The 23,323-nt window shown below is 42.3% G+C and overlaps 1 protein-coding gene across 1 annotated transcript; it reads right to left on the bottom strand.

Moving 5' to 3' along the window:
* Positions 1-178: 178 nt before the first annotated feature.
* LOC121611604 (N-alpha-acetyltransferase 15, NatA auxiliary subunit-like) lies at positions 179-16,799 on the bottom strand. The gene is made up of 20 exons (XM_041944229.1): positions 16,612-16,799; positions 15,352-15,436; positions 13,459-13,563; positions 12,834-12,991; positions 12,426-12,560; positions 10,066-10,219; positions 8,924-9,043; positions 8,622-8,717; positions 8,175-8,281; positions 8,011-8,083; positions 7,691-7,860; positions 7,401-7,553; positions 6,852-6,980; positions 6,166-6,379; positions 3,538-3,731; positions 3,328-3,436; positions 3,144-3,242; positions 2,788-2,931; positions 1,176-1,273; positions 179-1,054 (listed from the first exon to the last, which is right to left on the bottom strand). Exons 1-20 carry the CDS (start codon positions 16,663-16,665, stop codon positions 845-847), a joined length of 2,607 nt encoding a protein of 868 aa, XP_041800163.1. The 5' UTR covers positions 16,666-16,799; the 3' UTR covers positions 179-844.
* Between the last annotated feature and the right edge of the window lie 6,524 nt (positions 16,800-23,323).

Genomic DNA, 23,323 nt, shown 5'->3' with positions numbered 1-23,323 from the left:
AGCTGTGAAAGATCACTTCACGCTCTGGTTAAGACTCAGACACGCAACACTGCAAAGACAGCTCTTCTTCTCTTGCACACTCAGCACCTTAACATTTTATTATATCTAGTTGCCCCTGCATGGATCACAGTGCGATCAGTTCAAATGAATCACTTCAGAAAACCAGTTTTATTCAGAACTCTTTGATGGTTGATAAAGAGCAGCAGGTTGACAGTGTGCTGAATTCGGTCTGGAAGCAAGTGGTTTTTATGGGATACGTCACACCTTTTCCCACCAAGATCAAACTGCAGAGGTGCAGACAAGTGAAGGAAACAACACTCACCCCCAACATCATCACCACTACCACAATTGTACTGTTTGGTTTTGCAAACATTGTTTTATTAATCCATTTGTCAGTTTGTAATATATAAATTACTTTTAAAAACATGAGAAGCAGATGCACCTTCAAGAAGGACATGGCGTGAAAACACAGGAGTTATAGAAAACCTAGACTGTGTTTACAGAAGCCATCTCAGCCACCCACGTCCACTTTTCCCAGAATCCTTTTTTGCCTCCACATACCGTATTTATCAGTTTTTTTTCAGTTACAGAACAACTGTTGTTGTTTAAAAAAGTTAAATGGGCATCGCCTTCCTCCATGTGCCAGCTCCCTTTCCCGTCTCTCCTGTGGCGCTCCGTCCATCCAGATCAGTGCAATGCGAGGGCGACTCACAGCAGCCATAGCCCAGGGACAGGAGGGGGGGCTGGGTTGGGAAAATGGGTGTGTTGGCAGACTAAGGCGTCTGGCGGCGTGTTCGCACCTCCTCCTCTTCCTCCTCCTCCTGCTGCTGCTCCTCATCAGAGCTCACATTTCGTTTCCCATGTCATCATGTTCTCCCGCCGACAAGTCGCCGTTGGCGCTGATTGTGGTGCTGTTGTCCTGGTAACCGGGTGGCATGAAGGCCAGGCTGTAGGGGTAGATCTTATGGCAAGCGGCACGGTAAGCCTCAGCAGCCTTCTGCTGGCCCTCGCCCAGCTTCCCGTCACGCAAAGCCTCCAGCACCTCAGCACAGATCTGCAGCACATAAATACAAACACACAGTTAGATTATCTGAATGACTGTGGACACTAACCAAAACCAGGGATGGCACGTGTGTGATGCCTGGTAGCGTAGGTGTTGGTAAACCACCACATACCTGGATGCTTTTTCCAGACAGTGACTCATCCAGTGCTGTAGCTATCTCACAGGCCATCTTGTCAGAGGAAGGCTCCAGGTAGACCATCATCTTAGCAGCTGGGAATACAAGAGAGAGACAGCTGTTTCAAAACAAAAGCCCCTATCAGACGAGCACCCTGTTTCCCCAAATGTGACGGCAGTTTCACATGTTGGCCCCATGAGTGAATACGCAAGTCACATTTACACAAAGATCATGATGGTAATTTCAGTTCATGTTTCAGCCGCAGCAACACGAGGTTAGATACGCACAGTCCAAGTTTTGTTCTGCATTCATAAATAAACTAAATCCACCACCCATCAAGCACTGAGCTCCTGTATCATGGCTGACTCACTGGGGACCGTTTGTTTGAAACCTCAGCCATGCTGGGGGTCTCTGAGCCGGCTGCATTGGCTGCCACTGTGATACTCCGTCAGGTTGTGTTTGTTACTGATTCCAGATGACAAACCACCAAAGAGTCATTTTTTCCATGCCTCCACCTCAGTTATCAGCATTAATGTTTTTTACATTTCACAAGCAGGCCATCTTTCACTATGAGAGCTGCGCAGTCCTTTATACATGAGGGCCTCATGTTTTTATTTTTGAAAAGATTATTGGAAAAAAACAATAAAAAAAATCTAAATAAAATGAAATAATTAAATTTGACAAATAATGTTTGTTTTATTTGTCAGTGAAATAACTTTTTCAGAGTGTTTCAATGACAATGTTTCCTTTTTCAACAAAATTTTAAGTCACTGTTCTGCTCCTTAGGGACCACAAACCAGAAAAGAGAAAGTTTACTTTTGGCCTATTATCAAGTTACCCAAAGAATCAACGTTAACTAGCTACAGCTGATACGACCTGCCACCGGAGAGGTTTGTCATTTTAACTGGCAAAAGTGACGGTCAGCGCCAAGTGATCTTTGCTAATAAGAAAGAGAAAGGCAGAGTTAGGAGTCTACAAAATCATGTAATTCTCCAATTGAACTATCAAAACTTGCACCAATGCACACAAATACATTTACATTCACACTCACACCACACTTTACTGGCGTGCAAGTGAAATGCTGCAGTGTAGAGGCGGCTGTGGTAAAGGAGAGCAGTGCTGCAACACTGGCAGGCAGAGGTGGACAAAACCCAGGGGAGACAAACAGGCTCACATAAAATATATATGGCTTAAATTCTTCTTCTCCTTCACTGAAAAATCCCAAATCTCTGCACATATCATTTCAAAAGTCTGACTGGTGAACACAAAATGTGTCCTGCTTCACTGAAAAGTCTGTTCACGGTGTATGTTCGTGTTTCCACATCACAGCCTGACTGGCTCCCAAACTAGTTGTGATGTCACAAAATCATGCAGGTGTCAAACTGAGCTTTAAGGCTCAGAGAAACGTTTCCCCTTCAGCAGATGAACGTGAAACCAAACTGCACAGAAATTCTGTGTCTTTGAGTGGCAGGGGTTTTACAGAAAGATGATGATAGACATCTCCTGCGTTAAAGAGGTCTGTGTGTGTGTGTGTGTGTGTGTGTGTGTGTGTGTGTGTGTGTGTGTGTGTGTGTGTGTGTGCATGCGTGGGTGTGCGTGTGTTGCGTACCGGCCAGTCGATGTGGAATGGAGCTGGAGTGTTGGCTCAGGTAGTTCTTGTTGAAGCTCTGAGGGTTGCTCTCCCCAAACAGCCTGGAGATCTCCTGCTTCAACACCGTCCTCACCGCCTCCGCCAAGTCTGCACTCTCACCAACTATACACATGTAAACGACACACACACAGCTTTAAAAGTCTTAATTCAAAGTGGGACATGTCAATCTATGGTGGTCTACTGGTATTGGTATGGTATTTCTATGGTGCCACCATCTCGACTCAAAGGTTCGTAAGAACACCTGCCCTTCAGGTGACTTTGACAAATCTCCCCCAGTACTATGCAGCACATGTTACTATGGAACATTAGCTCACCTCCTTTGAAGAAGCGCACTAGACACTGGTGCAGCCATGGGTTGGAGGGCTCTATGACAACAGCCCTCTTCACTGACTGCAGCATCAACAGGTACTTCTCTGGAGGAATGAAGGAAAGCAGTTGGGACCACTGAAATGAGTGTGTGAGCCGAGGTAAAATGCAGGCTGGCACTATCTGTCTGACCTTTCCTGAAGTAGATCTCGAAGGCCAGGAGGTGAGTCTCGATCTTGTTGCGTACCAGGTTCTTCAGAGGGATCAGGAACTTCACGGCCTCCTCCAGAGGATTCTCCGGCTGGGAAAGAAGTCAACCACATCAAATTATCATCTGTGAGAATTCTACCTATCAGCTCCGATACCTTCTGTCATGCTGAAAGAGCTGGAAAATGAACCCACCTTGGCCAGTTTGTCTGGTATTAGCTCCTCTTTTGGCCCTCCTATCTCCTCATCATCGTCCTCCTTCTTCTTCTTCTGGTTCTTTAGCTGTTTCTCTTTCTCTGCATTCTTCTTCTCCTCTTCTAGCTGCGCCTTCTTCTGGGCTCTTCGCTGTTTGTTGCGCAGTTTCTTCAACTCCTTGTCTGTCAGATTCTCTACAGAGAAAACAGTAAGTGGTGTTTGGTGGTGCTGTCATGGTATTGTTTTGCACAGTGTCCTTTAAGACCAACATGCTCCAGAACTATGGATCTATGGAACCACAGATCACAGGAGGAACTATAAAGTCTGTTATGCACATTCCTGTGTGTGTTTCCATTGCGTTTGAAGAACCATGAAGATGAGGTAAATTAAGATTCCTGAGTTCCTGAAATGGGTCCTAACCACAGAAAAAATTCCAAATAAGATTTCTGCCACACAACCTGTGAATAACACACCTAGTTAACAATTCTGAGGAGAGAATTATGATATTTTCAGCCAACTACAGCCACAATCAGTTTTTAACTAATGTATTACAATGAGTCAAAATAAAAAGGGATTCGAGACAGATTATTCAGAAATTATGTATAAAACAAACACAAATGTTCACAGTGAAAAAGAATTAAAACAACGACATACAAACTCACTCACAATTGGCATCATGCTTAGTTCCTGGTAGCAGCGTAACTGGGAAAATGATGCAGGGCCCTATGAAATCCATTTTAGTTATTTCTAGATTCTATTTTTTCCCCAAATTCCATTTTTTCCATGTTAATGTTTCTGAATTCAGAAAGGGTGTCTAATTATGTGGTAGGATGAATAAAACTTCAACAGATAGATAAGAAAATATCAACAAATTCGATGTAACACAACATACTACTATTTTTTTTTTCTTTTTTAGCAAAAGGCTCTCCTGCATACAGCCTCCATATGCAGCTGGAACTCTGCAGGTAAGTGGGTCTGACGGAGGCTACTCTCACATTCAGCAATGCTCCTTGTTCTTGCTGTTTATCCCAAAAGGGTGTAGCTTTTTTCATTTTTCCAACAGATTATCTGACTACGCGTACGGCCATAAAGTCTTCAACAAACTCATGTCTGCACTTCTGAAAATTTGTTGAGGTAATGAGCTCTTTCAGAGGACCTGTTCACATGACTGTGAGTGTGTGTGTTTGTTTCTGTAAAAAACTTGTGATAGAGAAAACCCTGATTTTAAAGGATAACTTTCATTTTTTACAACCTGGACTTTATTTGTAGCATTAAATACGACCATTTAGACACCCAGACAACTTCGGTGGCATTTGGAGTCGTTTTGAAGAAATTAGCCACAGAAGAGCGGCGCGTATATCCGTATAATGCTAGTAATTGGGGCACCCGTGCGTAGCCTCTATAAACGCATAATCTGCGGCGAAACTCGTTCATATTCCAATATTTTGATATGATATGCTGGCGCTATTCCCCTCTGAGCCCGTGGTGGCATGTTATCAACATCCAGTGTCTCTAGACAACTACTTCTGACGTGGATGACGTCATTTTCGAGCGCTGGGTCTTCAAGTTCACTTTAGGGACACGAAAAAACGTCTCCACCACAGCCCGGTTTATCATTGCGCGGAAATCCTCCAGTGTTGTGATACAGACGTTTATTGACACATCCTCCTCTGTTGTCATCGATGAACATTGTCCACAAGAACACCACCAGTTACCGTCTACTCGTGGACGCGCAGCCGTTTGTTGTTGTTTGACCAGCTGTTCCTCTCTCTGCCTCCACGTCCTCCTTTCAACGAGCTCCTCGTCCGTGCACTCTGGCTCAAACGGTAAGGACGTCCATCGTAAACAAAGTCATCGTCCACCACCTCAGAGTCGGAAAAATATTCATCCATTTTGTGAAAAATAACAGTCGCAAACTACAGCTAAACTAGCCGACCGCCGCAGAGTTAGCCGTGTTGTGGCTGGTTGCTCGCAGCGCGCGGCGCTCGAAAATGACGTCATCCACGTCAGAAGTAGTTGTCTAGAGACACTGGATGTTGATAACATGCCACCACGGGCTCAGAGGGGAATAGCGCCAGCATATCATAACAAAATATTGGAATATGAACGAGTTTCGCCGCAGATTATGCGTTTATAGAGGCTACGCACGGGTGCCCCAATTACTCACATTATATGGATATACGCGCCGCTCTTCTGTGGCTAATTTCTTCAAAACGACTCCAAATGCCACCGAAGTTGTCTGGGTGTCTATATGGTCGTATTTAATGCTACAAATAAAGTCCAGGTTGTAAAAAACGAAAGTTATCCTTTAATGAGTTCACATTTTGGCAATGTCTGTCATATTCTGCATTTCATGGTTGATTCTGTTCTTACAATCAAATTCTGCAGTTTCGTCCTTGCTCGGCATCATGGGAATCGTGAGGCTCTAATCATGGGTGTAAACCCCCTTGACAATCAATGACTGATCTAAACAGTACGGGAACATTTGAAATAGAAAAGGCTGATTTTGACTTTTATAAAAACATAAACTCTCATTTGAGAGGTATTAGTTGACTAACAACGGCACTGTTTACAACACACACACACACACACACACACACACACACACACACACACACACTCTCTGACCGGTGTCTGCCTGGCTTTCCTTGTTGTCGTCAGTCAGAGGTTTGTCGTGCAGGGCCAGGTAGATTTTGATGGCGGTTCGAGCAGCTTTGTAGTAGAACGGATGCTGCCGCAGGACATCCTCCAGCTTCAGCAGGTCCACGTAGGAGCGCAATGTCATCTTCCTCATGCAGTAGGTGTGGAAGTCAAACTGGTCATCTGTGATCTCCACAAAATGCTAATGAAGAGAAGGAGAGAAGAAAGGTGAGGAATGAGCCAGCGTTTAGATCTGTTGATGTTAGAAAAATGAATGTGGTACGCTCAAATGCACAATGTCGGGAGCACCTGAGACTGTTTGAACTCCTGAAACCATACAGAAAGCGTACCAAGCTGTTGTAGCATTTATGTTATCTCTGATAGGTCCAACCACAGAATGCTCACTGTGGGTGAGAGAGCATGGAAGAAGACAATAAAACTTTTGTGTTACTCATAGTTCATAAATAAGATTTATCCACATGTCTCCATTTATTGATAGCAGTTAGCTACCTACCTAAACTCTACTAAAATCTGCTGTTTCCCAAACAGCTTCAGCTGAATTGCCACCTCCTTCTGGACTGAAGTGGGGCCGACTGAATTTCATGTTAGCCTGGAAAATCAAGATGCGATCTGTGGTCTGGGGTATGGTGGTGAGGATAGTTGTGGAAGCTCACCCTCTCAATCTCGTGGCACTTCTTCAGGGCCTCTCCAAACTTGTTCATGCCTTTGTAGGCCAACGCACACTCCGTCTGGAACCACATGCACTGCATCTCATTCAAGTTCTCGACTGCAGACGTCCCCTCCTGAAAGCAGACACTTCCTCTATCACATTGTGTAGCCAAAGACAAACTGTAGTCAGTGAGGTGAGCTGGAATCATGGTGGTCCATGCAAATGCTTTATGGAAAAGACCTGGTTTGGTCTGTGTAGTGTTCAAAGTTGGATTCAGGAAAAACTGCACAAAACGTATTGTAACCTGTTCATTTCAACCTGATGAATCCCACTTTCACTCACCAAAATGTTACTCAAATGTAAATGAAGGCACTTCACACTGTGGATAGATAAATACTGCTTTTGGAAATCAAGACTGGAACATAACTGACGCAGCAGTGGCTGCTAAGAGGCTAAGGTGAAGGTTAAAAACAGTAAAATGTGACTAGAATGCATATGATGCACAAATCTTCCAACCCTTTTTTCCCCAGCATGCACTCTTCCTGTCTTTTACCCGTGTGAACTTGGAGCACATCTCCTCTGCTTCTTTGATGAGGCCAGCCTTCAGCATGTACTTGGCACACTTGGAGTTGATGAAGCGGTCAGCAGTGTCCAGGGCCTGAGCCTCGTCCATCCACCGAGCTGCTTCCTTTATGTTGCCTGCGTGCTGCAGGGCCACGGAGGCAGGGAAGAAGACAAGGGAAGAGTGAAAGAAAGCCTCATGATACCAAAGAAACCTAATCACTCAACTTCAAAATGACTAACATTCTGCTCATCTGTTTATGTACAGAGTTCATACTAAACCTTGTAGATCTTGGCCTTGATGAGGAAGAGCTCGATGAGCGTGGGGGTGCTGTCGATGGCAGTGTTTATGTACTCCAGAGCGAGGCTGGGCTGGTCTATGAAGTCAAAGTGCTGCGCCAGGAAATACTGTACCCACAACAGAGTTGTAGGAGGCTCCTCCTTCCCATCGTCTGTGCACATATTTAAGACACAGTAAGTGTGTGTGGATTCACAGACCTGCTACACAAACATCTGCCTTCATGTGAGATTTACATGGTCTGGAGTGACAAATACATTAAAATCAAAGTATTCAGGTGAGACAAATGACCAGCAACACTCACCATTTTCATGAAACATTCGACAGCTTTTTAGACAGGATTCATAGCCAACTACTAGTTCTTCAATGATTGTAACCTGCATGAGGAGGAAAAAAAGGTAAATGGTAGTTTAATTTCAGAGGGAATTTCAGTGAGGAAGTACATATTCTAAAGACCATCCTGCTTACCTTTTCTTTGTCTGTATAGAGGGATTTGAGGGTAGTGAAGACAGGTGGACAACCTTTACTGAAGTTCATCCTCAGGTAGCTGTCCAGACATTCACGAAACTTCTCCCCTGGCCAGCACAACACACGGTAAAGGTACAGTAAAGTGAGATTTACACTGCCACATAGCAGAGAATGACTCCTCTGAAGAGGCATGTATTTACATGGAGGGCTTTTATCACAGATCTACAAGAAAATTAGAATTGGAATAGAAAAAAGTTTCAACTGGGTTGTAATGAAGTGAAATGACATTTGGTTTTGGATTTTTTTACCATTTTTACATAGTCATTTTCTAGTGCTGTAGTGTGTGGGGTAATGACATTTGTTTACTAAGCAAGCTATCTGCTGATGAAGACCATGAGATGCGGTATGTGTTAAATTCGGTGGTGCTGAAGGCTGTACTGTGTTCACCTGTGAGGAAATTAAGCGGCAGTCTTCGTGGAACCAGGCCTTTAGGAAACTTCACCCAGGAGTCCTCATAAATCTTCTGCCGCTCTTCTGTACTTCCTGAAAACAAACAAACACGCATAAACACGGAGTGTAAGGAGATCCACAGAGTAAACATATCACCCAACACCCAACACCTTTTTGTTTACTTCATAATTCCATATGTTATTTCACAGTTTTGATGGCTTCAGTACTAATATACAATGTTGAAATAAAATATATTGTATCACATGGAGCATGCATGTGGGCCTGAAGATAGTATTCACCTGGTTTAAAGGCCTGTTCCAAGCCCTGGTAGTAGGCCCAGTTCTCAGGGTTCCTCTCCTGCAGTTTCCTGTAGACCTCAGAAGCCTCCTCAGGCCTCTCCAACTTCAGCAGCAGCTCTCCTACACACACATTCACACATTAGCAAATAGACTCAAGATGAGAATGCCTTTCTGTAGGTCCGGTTCTTTCAACACAGCGGTAATAATGTACATGTTTAAGTCCCAAACCATTCGGTCCAGGACATTAAGTTTGGTATGCAGCTTTTTCGGTTCTGAATGCATTGTGACCCAAACAACTACTGTAATAGTCTATTTATGTCTGCACTTGCACGTGCAGAACGGAAATTCTAGAGTGCGAGTTTTATCTGGAAAGTTTTGGAAGTGCACCAGTTATTTTCCATCCGCTGCAGTATGCCAGTCAGTTTAGCCCAGTTAGCCAGTTTAGCAAAGTTCATTTAGACATTTAGATCCCTTTTATGGTAGCATCATGGTTTCCCATTTGTTACAGTGAAAAAGATAAGTGTCAAACTCTCTATTGACATTGTTTAACTGAAGTCTGATATGTCTGTGAAACACTTCAGACATGTTGTATATGACGGCATCACCTGAATGCTTTGATTTTGAAAGCGAGACAAAAAAACAGAGTCCCTCACAGCATCAGGTAGCCTCTCACTGCAGATTCAGACCAAAGCAATAAGTAATGCTATAAAAATGTTTATCACGGTGCATATGCTACCACACCCGCCGTAGAGAACACAGGATTTAAGAATATGGTCAAAGTGCTTGAGCCCTGATACAATACATGTGTGTTATAATCAGTCCATTACAGTAAGAATGATGGCCGCTGAGCCACTGTTGAATGTTTACAAACTAAGAAGTATTTTCTTAAGAAATGACAAAAAGGTTATTTCCTACACATTTTCGTCTCCCCTACTGGACTGAAAATTTACCGAACTGTGGTACATACTGAACAGTGACTTTTCTATTACTCCCTTATTTCAGCACTAACTCAGCACAATGTTTGTATTTCATAAGTTTAACAATCCAATTTACGAAATGATGAAAAAGACTCGTGTTTAAACAGCAGCAGGTGAACATTTTGTCCAGAGGAAGCTGGAGAACTGAACCGCTTCAGAACCCACCTCTTGTCTCCTCCACAGCAAGCTTGTCACAGATCTGTTTCTCGTAGTTGTTGAGGTGATCGAGGGCCTCCTTGTGCAGGCCGGCCTCCCTCAGAACCTGGTTCTGATACAGCAGCAGTTCACTGTACTCGTAGTCCACCTTGTCTGGGGACGTCTGGACAAACACACAGAACAGAAAAGGGAAAAAAGAGTGTGAGTGGAGCATGCTGGAGCAAACTCGAACTGATATGAGTGTTTGAGCTGTATGACTTCTTGCTAATTATCACTGGTGGGAGTGTGAACTCAGGAGCGTTATCCCATTGCCAAGCTTCCCTACCCAGTTAGGAGTTTGCAGCAGGTGTTATACACTACACCCCCTACTCAGTAAGTTTTGTTTTATTTATTTATTTAGAAAAAATAAAATTCTAAATTCACATCAATGGCTTGCTTGCATTTGTGACATCATGGCATTGCTTCAAGCACAGATGAAGACACTTGCCAAGTGATACTATAGTATAGATACATTTAACATATATAACTGTCTGCTTAAGAGCCGAGGAAACGACACTGGGTTAAATTAAATCTGTTATAAATTTCATCTTGGAAAAAAATACCTGGATTATAAATAGTACCGTCATTCCTTCTTTCAAGCATGTTTTTCTATTCTGAGATTGTTGAGGAGTATTTCTGGTCCTTGTCAAACAGACAGCATGATTCTTGGGAGAGAGTCCAAGTTTTTGATAGTAAAAAAGAAAAAAAATAAAAATAAATGCACATCTTCTATTCAGTTGTGGCACAGCATCCACTCCTGTTAAACACACTTCTCTTAAAGGACAATTCCAGGTTCTTACAACTTAGTAGGGCTGCTCTGTTATTATATTTATTTAACTTTTAAAGAATCTTTTTTAAGAGTCTTTTTAACATTGGATTTCCTTGAACTCTAAATATAATTCAACTGAAAAACAAATAAAGCAAATGTAACGTGTATAATGGCTTCATTATTCAGCTCTATCAGAGTGATTCATCTAAGTTTTCTCTGACTCAGTCAGCATTGAACGTGTTGGGCAGCCAGTGGCACGCCGTCAGCTCTGGGCATGTTGCGCACACATAGTCATCACTGCAGAGAGCTGATACCTGCACTGCAAGCTGTCATGTGCTGAGGCTCTCTAACTTATTTGTATGACTTTTGGGACTGCAAGAGTGTGGAACAGCAGTCGCTGCCTGTTCACTGCGAGTACGCTCACTCATACATGTACTTGCTGTGCGCAGCTGCACGTCATGTGATATCCTTCTGTCTGACAGCTGTATTGGTACTACTTCTCTTTACATCATCATGGCTAAGGCTGGACTAAATATGCCTCTCTACGCTTGGCTGAGGCTCACTTTGGGCTTTTGAGGGAGGGGCGAAAGCGCACTGCTGCAAAGTATAGGGTGAGCTCGATTTATTACAGAAATCAAGGCATCATTGGACTGTACTATAACAAATCATGCATGTGCAACTCTTGTACTATACTTCAATGGGAAAGTCTTCTGAATTAAAATATTGCACCTTCTCAAAATAATGCTTGTGGCTCTGATTTGTTTAGATACAATAAAGACTTGATGTCTTGCACCTCATCAGGCCTTTTAACAGCACCTGAGATCAGGTGACAGAAAATCAGGATCAGAAAATCTCCCATGAAGCTTAACATATCAGCTGCTGAGCAAAATGTACAGTACACATTCAATTGTGGGATTGTTAGCAGACAGTAGTGTGCATGCCATGGACAGTAGTTTTTGTGTTCCATTCTTGGAATTGTTGGTGGGCAGTAAATTGAGCATATATTCCACACAAATGAATCCGGAACCCATTCTTGTAAGCCTCAGGTTGCAGCGAGGTTAATGACTACTATTGTCTGAACTCATGTGAAACTTGATGTGATATGTGTTGTACGTCATGCTTGTGTGTCAGGTCGCAGTTTACGTTATGTCTGTCCAGACTCATATAATATATGTAGTGAAGACTTTGAGGGAAAATTAATAGGTCTTAAGTGTATTTTTGGTGAAATGGATTCCTGGGCAAGTTCTGAAGATTTTTATTGTTTTTTTTTTTTGTAGGGGGGGGGGGTGTCCTCAAACACACAACTACATCAAATACTGTGCACCTCCCCTTCAACTATCCTGGGGAGGCTTTTCACTTTCTCTTTTGGCTTCGTTCTGCAGAATGTCCCTGTCTACTCCAGACCCCACCGTGTCATTTCACCATGGTTAAAATGGTCAGTTCCTGAAGAGATCAGTGAATACTTATAAACCCCCGCCCCCTATTTGCTGAGTCTATTTGCTTCTAGATATATTTAAAGAAATCCTTACAGTTCAGTTGAGTAGCTACAGCTTTGGCTTACCTGTTGCGTTTTGCGGAACTCCTCAACAATCTTAGCAGCCATCTCAAAGTCCTCTAACAGGTGATAGGCTACAGCATATCCGATCCACGAGGCCCGCTGGGCTGGACGGAGCTGCAGCAGTTGGTACCGAGTCTCCTGGAGAGGGAGAAGACCAGCACACCACAGAACTGTAAACAATAGTATTTATGTTTGATTATCCTTTTCACCATTGACTTATACTGGTCAGTCAACCTCTCCTCTGTCCATCTTCAGCATCTAACTTTCCATCTTGTATAGCAGAATGGGCAACTGCCTGAACATGCACAATCTTTTGCACCCAACACATTTTCATCCTGTGTCCCTCCACCCAGACCTTTTATGTGGATGTTTCTATTTTTAAACACATCTAATCTCTGTAGCGATCCTCACCCTGTATCCCTCCAGGTCCCTCATCTGGATCTGCAGCAGGGAGAGGTCTCGCAGGATCTGCAGGTTGTCCTTGTCCCACTTCAGAGCATTGCGGTAACACTTGATGGCCTCGTCGTACTTTTTATCTGAGCGCTGCAGTAGGCCGTACACATGCCAGCCTGGCAGAATGAGGGAGCTCAGGAAGCAGACACACTGTCCAGGGGTCGCATTCATAAAGGTTTCTGGTTCAAAGAGTTGCTCCTACTGACAAACTTCTAAGAAAATTCTTAGAATAATGATGTTTTCAAAAATCTACCCTTAAAATCTAAAATCTACCCTAAAAGCTTAACTGCCTTGTGAACTGTTTGTAAAACACAGTCACAAACACATGCAAATAAAAAGACTGGGTGAATTTAAAGGCAGGCCTAAACAAAGAGCAGCCAAGCAGACATGATAAGACAAGATAATCCTTTACTACAACTACTTACCTCTAGAGGGGAAATTTGTGTGTTAAATTAAGTAAAAAGCAAGTCCTCAAGGGTATAAAAGAGTGAATTCAGCAGCTGTGGTATTTAAGTGAATCCGACTGTCAAACTGTTTGTGCAAGATGAAATCTGGGTGCCCTGAGGGGCTGATGGAAGGATACAGACATGGCTCTTCAGGTCATTGCGTAGGCCTCGTCTCACCAGCTCGTAGGCCTCCTCCTTCTTGCCCAGACAGTTGAGGGTCAAGCCCTTCATGGCCAGTGTCTCTGGAGCACAAAGAAAGGGTGGGGAGTTCATAACAATGACACTGACTCGGTTTACCAACTCAGTTAGTTCACATTAACTGTTGGAATGACTTACAGAGCATACTTTACAGCATTTAATATGTTTGCTTGCCAGCTGAATGGAACAGGTATCAGTAGTAAAAAATAACAATTTTGGAACAAATACAACAGAATGACGGGTACGCCAATTTAAAATCCTGCCACTGTTGCTAACTGTAGGCTAACAAAGCCTGAACCACTACAATGTGCAATGGTAAACAGCAAAGCAAATATCACAACTAGAGGCGGACCAATATACTGCACTGGCCGATCACAGCTTATCCCACATACATCAGTATCACTATGTATATCAGCTGATGAATAACAAGCAATATAATAGTGTGATTGCCAACATATTCGTACAGTTGTATGTGCTCTTCCCCCTTCTCCGCCTCTTTGTGCTACTTGGTTATCGCGCTGAACAGAGCCTGTTGCTTTATTTGTTAACATGCAGGGAGAGAGCTATGCACATACCCATAGAACTGGAGTTACATCCAGTAACTCCTATTTTTTTGACTATAAAGCCAACTCCAGTTATATGTAGTTGTGTAAGGTGGCATTATGAGCAACGCATGCCAGTTTCTCTGTTGCTGGCTGCAAGAACCAATACAGAAGTCTTCATCTACTCACACCATCCAAGGAAGTGAAGACCCAGTGGATGAACTTGATAAGGGATGTCCCCACAACAACAGCCAGAAAACTTGTAGGCTATAAATATGCGCTAATCATTTTACTTTGGGCTGCTTTTAGGGCCAATACAAAGCAGGATTCACTACAAAACTGAAGCTCAAGGATGGACTGATACTGACAACCACCCTTATAACCTTTAAGTTTTGCCATTTTTATGTTGCTTTACTGTTTATTTTGCTGGGTAGCATGTTGAATTTAGTGTTAGCATGTTCTGCAGCTTAATGTGGCTAGTAGCAGCTATTGCTGACACACTCTGGAGCAATGCTGGAGTATTTTATATTGAGGGACAGTCGAAAGAATCAGTGTGAAGGCTAGCCTCATTTGAAACCAATGCAATAAACAAAGCAGTGGGTTGGATGTGGGCAACTGATTTTCATGATGCTTTTTGTGTAGTCTCCCAGATACTTCATACTGTCTCAACACTTCATACTGCAACAAAAGCGTTGAGTTTTCTGCTGTGACATATTATGTCTGTATGTGTGTCTATTGCTGCACTATGTAAATGTACTTCAGACATTCTCCATGGTACACTGACTGTTACACTTACAAAATAAACTTTGGCTTTTCTGCTAAATAAATGCTGTTAGGATACCTAATCCTACTTCTTGTCTCACTGTGAGAATGATTCACATTATATTTACTAATTACCTACATTATGGGGCAGACTACTTGTCCCAAAACACATCTAGGCCTGTATCTCATTTTAATTCCTGTTAGGAGCCAATAAAAACGTCTGTTTTTTAAATTATTTTAAGACTTATAGGATATGTTCTCTTACATTGTTAATTGAGTGAAACGAGGGAGAATCATGTTTTTCGTGAAGCATCCCGTTTATTTTTGCAAAACTGCATATAATACTATCACCATTAAAAACTTTTTTTTTTTTAAGTACCATGATTAAATTTTAGGTCATATTGCCCACCCCTGGTAACAACCAGCAAATTCACCACTCAAACACAGAAGGAACAAGGTGACAGTGAAGCATGTTTCACAATTTCCTGCTAGTTCAGCAGGGGCCAAGGCAAGAAGCTCATGTCTTACCTCCATGCTCAGCAAACTTTGGGTTGCCCAGAATCTGTTTGCAGAACTTCAGGCCATTTCTGTACTGCTTGTGCTCATAACATCTCTGCAACAAAAGACAGAGCAGACTTTACATCAACATCTGAGGCCAGCAGCCTGCCATTCTCTGCTGCGCTAATCCTCAGAGAGCCTTGTAAAGTGACTGAAAAAGACATTACTGCATGTGTGTGTGTGTGTGTGTGTGTGTGTGTGTGTGTGTGTGTTCGTGACCAGCAGAAATAACTGGTCCTTCCTGCTACGAGTGAGCAAAGCACAACATGCACCAAATATTGCCTCTTTGGCAGTGCAGTCAGCATAAGATGTCAGCATGGAGATTAATGGAAGAAACAGAACTTGAGAACAGCCTTGATGATGGAGGGCTGCTGATGAGATGTAATCAGACAAGCGGCCAGATGGATGTGCCTGTGGCCAGGAGACACGAGGAAATCCTGCCAACTCCCACTACAATGTATGCACTACAGTCCCTGACTGACACAAGTAAAGTACAGTCAGTCCAGTGCCCAGTAGTAGGAACATTACAGGTATTATTAGTATTACATTGTGTCCGGTAAATAAATTGAAACTCTTGACTTAACAGTGTTTCGCGTGTTTGATATATGCCGAATTTAAATGTGGCTCCGACTGATGTATTAATAGCACTGAAATTTCCTTTGTGTTGTACAGATTCAAGTTAACCATTTCATTTCCATACTAGTCAATGAATTTGAATTGACAAGTATCCGGCAGTTACCCGGCTAACTGTTAGCTCTAAGTTCACGTTATGCGCTGGAGTCAACTGCTCACAAAATTCAGTTTGACAACTACTTTGGGCGCACATACAAGACAAATGTTGCTAAACGTTATTGACATTGCAGCCGAATAAGTTTCCAAACTGCCGCTGTTAACTAAAAAGCTAACTCAACTATCCACCTAAGTTGTGTGTGGCTGTCATGTGTCTCGCAGCTTTGTCATTGATATAGTTTGGATGTGTTGCAAGGCCAAAGCATAGCTACGATACCACATGACTGGTTGCTAGCCAACTATGCTATTTCCTTAATTGCATTGTTACGACCAGTAGTTAATAACAGATATATCATAATTACAATGCGTTTGGTGAATTGAATCTTTTGGTTAATGAACTAACAACTCCCTTGCTACTTGCTCTGACTGCTAGAACTGACGGCTACTTGGCAAAACTAGCATTAGCTAGCAAGCTAACGTTATCTCAGGCATGTAGCCTACCAATATTCTCTTGAAGAGAGCATTCTCCTTCGGCGGTAGAGTGATTGTGGGCATTGTGTTGGCTTCCTATGCCTCTGTCGGTTCACACATGAATAATATCCTCTTGGAGTCTGAGATCCTGGACTGCTTCAGTCTCTTCAGGCTCCTCTCTCTCACGTGTTGAAGCCGAGGCCCCCTTCCGAGCAAAATGGCCGATGAGCTTCTCCTCCGGGTCAGGCTGCTCTCTGAGTCTGCGTGTCAAACACGAGCAGCAGGGTAAAGATGCATTAGTGACCAAATGGCCCTGTAATAATAACGACATGACACGATGTGATAGTTAATCATACATCAACTAAAAATTATCCGGATATGTTACAAAATAATAAACTACTAAAATGATGGATATGTTGGATGAAGGGACAGCACGCGCTGTCCTGTTCAAATTTAAGACTGGTTTGCTTTTCGGAAAACGATCACACTTGGTAGAGTATACAATTTTAGTAATGATTTTGATCAGTGGTAAAAGTAGTTACATAGATAACTCAACAATCAAAACTTTGTTTCACTAAATTTAATTTTTAGAATAGGGACTATTAAAAACGGAGATGTACAAGAGCGTGCGATGATTTTCAAAAGAGAAGTTGATGTTCTCAAAACAACATACTTTTGTTTAATATAAGCAAAATGTAAGAGTATGTCAAAGGGATTTAAAATTGCATAGCGTATACATAAAAATGCTTCATTTTTTGATGGAATTTTGTGCAATATCAACGAAACTATTAAAAGAGCAATTTTACTTTGCTAAACTGATATTATGTAGATGCAAACGCTTAGAAACTGTAAAATCCAGATAACTGTTGAGGTCAGAGTTACAAATGTCATTTAATAACGGCAAACATACCAGGTGTGGAGTGAGTGGTGGAGCGACTTATCGATGATCTTGGAATCATCTACTCTGTCCTTCCAGGAAGTTTAATCAACCGTGGTGTAACAGGATCGCGAATCAGGAGAAGGGAGCTGATCTTTCGGCAAAATGACTTTCAGCCGGTTATTATCTAGAGCTGTTCATGTCAACAAAGGTAATGATATCATGGAAATGAATTCAAGGTTACGATTTTTACAGACCTGTGTTATCTCTTGATACGTGCAACATGAACGTCGTGTTTATTTTGAAGCCTGACCTTAGCTTAGCTTAGCATTCTTGTAGCGTTGCCCTCACGCAGGCGATTTTCTCCCTCTAAAGTCCTGCCTTTTATGGCAGTGTTACTCAATTTGGTGCTTTCAAGCAAGTTGTTTACCTTTTGCTAATATATTCTTTGTTTTGTTTTTTTCGAGTTTAACAGTTAACCCAAGTTACCCACTCAATACCATTCTCTCATCAAAGGAGATTCAAGCCAAATGTCTTTCAGAACTTGTGCAATTTAATGCTGCTCTGCTTATTGGAGAACCCACACTTGGAGTAGAACTTCTTTTTAATTTATTAGTGTGAATGGGGCCCGTTTTTCAATTCGGCTTGTCTCCAGTGACTAGACAGTCCACAGTTACTTACAAGGTTCATTCTTCTATTCTGTTAATAGCTTCCTTCATGTCTGTTTCAAGAACTGACTGTCAATGCCAAGACAATGCTCATTCTCTATTGAGAACGCTGGTTCTTCATGCTCCTTTGTCATTTTTCAGTTTTATCCAGGTCTGTGTTTACAAGCTCCAAGCCTGACACTGCTAACCCCAACTGGTTCCGCGTGGGTCTTGCCTTTGGATCATCTGCTCTCCTATGGGGCCTGGTAAATGAGCACATCATTTCACACGCAAAGTTTTAATAACATAGAATCCAATTAGCATTTATTTACCCAGGGTTTGTGTTAGCACAGCGAGTTATCTCTGATTTGTATGGAGAACAAACTCTGTTCATACGCCATTTATTAATGTCTTACAGCAAGATAAAAGACCTTTTTTGTTGCTACCAATTACAATCTGAACACACAGAGCGTCCACCTTGCCCTCACTGTATCTCAAAGTGTAAGCCATTTTTTCACCCAGGGGAGGGCAGCAATGAGCGGCAAGCAATTTTATTTGCTGTTCATTTAAAATGCAATATATGGATATACTTTGTACAGCAGGAGGGGTTGTGTCCCTGCAATTTTTACTTGTTTTGTTTTAATAAGAAGTCTTGTTAAAAGTTTGGTTTTCTTATACTGTTGTAAGAATGTTTATTTCCAGTATTAATTTTCAGGTTGCAATAAAAAGCTATCACAAAGTCAGAAACTAATCCTTTTCAAAGCTGCAGCTATGTTAAAGAGAAACCCTCATTTATTTGAAATCCGCAAGGCAGTGAAGAATTTCAGATTATGATGGGATGTAGCTGAATGTGAAGAATGTTCTGATATAACTTGTAGGTACATTTAATGACTTGTGGTATCTCTGTTCCTCCTGCAGCTTTTCAAGCAGCACAGCACAGATGTACATGAGTACAAATTGAGGAATGGCCTGGAATAACCCTCCACCATGGTATGTGAGTATCTGTTTAGATGATGCTAAAATTAAATATTAATTCAACATATGTGGTTATTTTGTGATCTAAGCAACAGTGCCTTATACAACCCTGATTCCCAAAAAGTTGGTATGCTGTGTAAAACAAATAAAACTGAATGTGTTAGCTTGCTAATCCTTTATGACATGTGCTCAATTGAAAACAGTGCAAAGACAATATATTTAATGTTTTACCTTATCAATTTCATTTATTTAAATATATATATATATATATATATATATGTGCTTAATCTGAATTTGATGGCAGCAGCATGTTTCAAACCAGTTGGGACTTGGGAAAAGCCTTCAGTATACACAGTCTGTTTGCAAATGATTTGTGTGTGTGTGTGTGTGTGTGTGTGTGTGTGCGTGTGCGTGTGCGTGTGCGCGCGCACACTTTCTGTTTTACACAGTGTCCTAGCTTTGTTAGAATCAGGGTTGCGGTATCATTGGTATTCTGTCATCCAGTGTGAAGATGCCGAGTAAAATCTATAAATGAATGAACAAACGAAACATGAGACTCTGTCATTTCTTGTCCTGTGCAGGAGGTCGTCGGGTCCTGTCTGTAGGATGCACCAGTTTGTGTGCTTGTTTCTATTTCCACTGTTCCTGATTCCTTACTCTGAATTCTATGTAAAATAAAAATGTATCATGTGAAATATACATGAGTGATGAGCCTTTTCTTCACATAATTCAGTCACTGTGGTAGTGGCACTTATAAGTAGATTAGTATATTATGAATGTTAGATTTATGCATTTTTTTTAAAGGAACCAGCTGAGATACATAGTGTATGTTTGTTATTCCAAACGGCTGTTCCAAAGTATTAGTAAAACTTGGGTTTGTGGCTTGGGCTAACATTTGTTAGCCTTTGCCTTTGACATACAACAAAGCAGGATCACTTCCTGTCAGTGTGTAGTCATCATATCATCCAACTTGGCTTTAATTGTATACAGCACACTGGCATTTGAATCATATCAGCAGCAGTAGTTATTGTACATGATCTGTTTTTGTAAAGAGTGTGGTCACCATTCTACCACAGGGCTAACACTTGGACACAAACAAATGTCCACACCAAAGGCCAATAGTCCTCTCTTCACCTGATTTAGTCCCCTGCATAAACAGGGAGAACAAGGCCCCAGCTTGAGAATTAAAAGTTATCAAGGTCAACAAGGACAACAGTGATCTGAGTAAGGAAAATATGAAAACTCCACAGCAGCAGCATTATTCAGTACTTGGAAACAGCCTGTAAAAGCATAATTTTGTCCACATCTGTGACCTTCTGTGCTCAGGGTGGGGAGGATGAAAGTCACCCTGTGTCAAGAGGGTGATCCATGCCGTGAAGCAGAGGCAGGAGATGAGGCCTGTAAGTTTACCCATGTTGGGGTAGATGTGAAGAGAGCAGTATGAAGTGAAGTTTTAAAAGTGGATATAGGAAGTGTAAAACTTTCTAGACTTTTCTTGTCCCACAAGTGTAGCACAAATGTGTAGAGAAACAAATCAGAAACCAAAAAGGAAAAATTTGCATTTTGCATGTTTCGGTTTCATTTGCATTCATTAGTCAGAATGCCATTAGTCCCCCTTCTGTGCAGATGGAGAACTTGTTTCCACACAGCCAATCAAATTACTACATTTTCAACCATATTTGCATTAAGTTGTTGTAGTGGTCTATCGTAGGCAGATGGTCACATTGACGGCCAGGCAGCAGCCTGAAACACAAAAGCCACAGACTTTGAACAACAATATTAGCTTTCCTGCTAAAGTCTACTTCTTATCTAGCTTACAAACATGAACATGTCTTGTCCTGAACATTAGCTTGTTTAACAAGTAACCAAACTGGGCAAAAGTGCACCGCTGCTGTCAGGTTAGCAGGCTCAGTAGCAGGTCATCTACAGTACATCAAATCTATGTGTAGTAAATGTCACTTTAGTGAGAGGCGTCTTTCTCCAGTTGTTTTCCAGAGGCAGTGCTCTGAACGGGTTGAGTTGAAAAAAACTTTAACTCAGGGCAGATGTCATTTGTGTTTCTTCCCATTGTCCAGTCGGATGAATTGAGAGAAAGAAAGGAGGGCAGAAAAGAAACCTCTGTTTACCTGCATCCAGTGTACAGTTTAGGAGCAGCCTTGTAAACTGCGACAAAACGCTGTCTGATTGAAGCCTTACTCCTCAATATCACTGCATAAAAATATTGAAAAAACAAACACTCAAAAAGAACATTGTGATACTATGTAGTGTCCTTTTTACTCATTAAGTTTTTGCTTTAAAGGACCAGTGTGTAGGATCTAGTGGTATCCTCTGTAGAGCCAGTGTTGGTTTGTCCGTTCTGGGCTGCTGTAGAAATGTGGCGGACTCCATGGAAGAGGACCTGCTCCCTCTGCAGATATAAAGGGCTTATTCTCAGGAATCAAAGCTATTTTTATTTCAGGGAACATTCCATTTCTGTTGATAGATCCCCCTAAATCCTACATGCTAGACCTTTAGCTTATCACTATAAGGTTAAGTGTTGATTGCACAACACAGTGGCTAGCATAATGACATTATGAGTGTGTAGATTGGTTCCCTATAAGCCTCTCTTTCAATATGTAATTGTCTGCCACTGCGTAACGATCCCCAGGGGAAATGAGTGAGTGGCAATCAAGTCAGGCTGTCACCATTTCTGCTTTCAAGCCTCCATAACAGACTAAATGATTGAATGAAGTCATGCTTTTTCTCCTAATGTTTTCTGCTACTGCCGCCTTCACCCCCACGCCAACCCCTGCTGTAGTTACTTGTCTATGCGAAGCAATACTAAAACTAGCGTTTTACTCCAAATAAAACGATGAACGTGTCTTTTGTCTCTTTCCCAAGTGGTGTTGATCGTTTCTTCATTGAAATTCAGTGGCGTGACAGCAGCGCCAACAATAATACCACTCGGAAACACCAAGGGGAGAGAAGTTGTCTGTTTCCATTTTCATTTTGTTCAACATTTTTATTCATGTTATAGGAAGGTACACATGAGCATACATATTCTTAGAGATATTTTAAACAACATGTCATAGAGAAACTGACATGTCACACATGTCAGGACCAATTTACTCCTCACTGATCTAAATCATTGCCCTTCTCAGTTATTGTTCTCAGCTGTCTTATTTAACTTGGAGCCCAATGTTCTAAAGAGAGTGGAGATGTTTGTGGATTTCAGAAAGAGCCCAGCCCCACTCGTCTTCATCACCCCGTGTGACTCCAGAGTCAACACTGTGGAATCCCTCCTCTTCCTGGGCACCTTCGTCACCCAGGATCTCCAGCCATCATCAGCTCCATCACCAAGAAGGCACAGGAGAGGATGTACTGTCTGCCTGTAGCAGCTGAAGAAGATCAACCAGCCAAAGTCAGTGATGGTGTGCTTCTCCGCTGCCATCATGGAGCCACTTAACTGCTGCCACTGCCAAGGTCCTTCAGACCCCTGCTCAGGACTTTTTCTGACTCTGTGGCAGCCTCTGCTATCCTCTACGCTGTCGTCTGCTGGGCCCCGGGCAGCACAGAGCGGGACAGGAAGAGACTGAACCAGTTGGTCTGCCCTCTGGACTCTGTGGAGGAGGTGGGTGAGAGAAGGCTGTTGGCCAAGCTCACAGCCATCATGGACATTCTGAAGAGCTTCTGTAAGAGTACATTTCTCCATTGTGAGATTAATAAAGTCTCAAAGTCTTAAAGTTATGTATCAAAACACAAAGACAAATTGCTTGTATTTGTAACCTACTTGGCCATGAACCTGACTCTGACTTAACCAGTCTATAGGCCAGAGTAAAGTTTGGTATACTTTGGTGGCCTGCAGGGACTTTTGCTAGCTGTATGCATACAGTATATTATGGATTCAGTGTGCAACATCATCCTTTGTCTTTTTCTGAATGGAATTAATCCCTTGAGCTATCCTGCATCTCTATGTTGCCACCCATAAAAAACTTTGACTTTATTTTCTGTAATTGGTTCTCCCATATACACCCGTCTAAAACATTCTCCTTTGTCTCTCTGGCGTTAAACTATTTTAAGATAGTTAACCTCTCTCTCATCTCGGGTGCTAACGACTCCTCATAAATGCCATCTTCTTGCGGATCTGTGGCATCAACCATCTTTCATACAAACGGCACAGCACAACCTTCATTGCGCAACAGAGGGCAGGACCGTCCCCCGCCTCCGCGCACTGCTGTCTGCGCAGACCGGAGTAGCCATTCAT

Source organism: Chelmon rostratus, chromosome 9 (genome assembly GCF_017976325.1).
Source record: "Chelmon rostratus isolate fCheRos1 chromosome 9, fCheRos1.pri, whole genome shotgun sequence".
Taxonomy (NCBI): Eukaryota; Metazoa; Chordata; class Actinopteri; order Chaetodontiformes; family Chaetodontidae; genus Chelmon; species Chelmon rostratus.
This window is presented reverse-complemented; position numbering and strand designations above follow the sequence as displayed.

Coding starts and splice junctions, on each gene's coding strand:
- LOC121611604 (XM_041944229.1), bottom strand. CDS start 16,665: ATGCCCACAATCACTCTACCGCCGAAGGAGAATGCTCTCTTCAAGAGA. Junction 6,981..7,400: donor TGTGCTCCAAGTTCACACGG/GTAAAAGACAGG, acceptor GTCTGCTTTCAG/GAGGGGACGTCTGCAGTCGA. Junction 3,243..3,327: donor CGAGATCTACTTCAGGAAAG/GTCAGACAGATA, acceptor TCATTCCTCCAG/AGAAGTACCTGTTGATGCTG.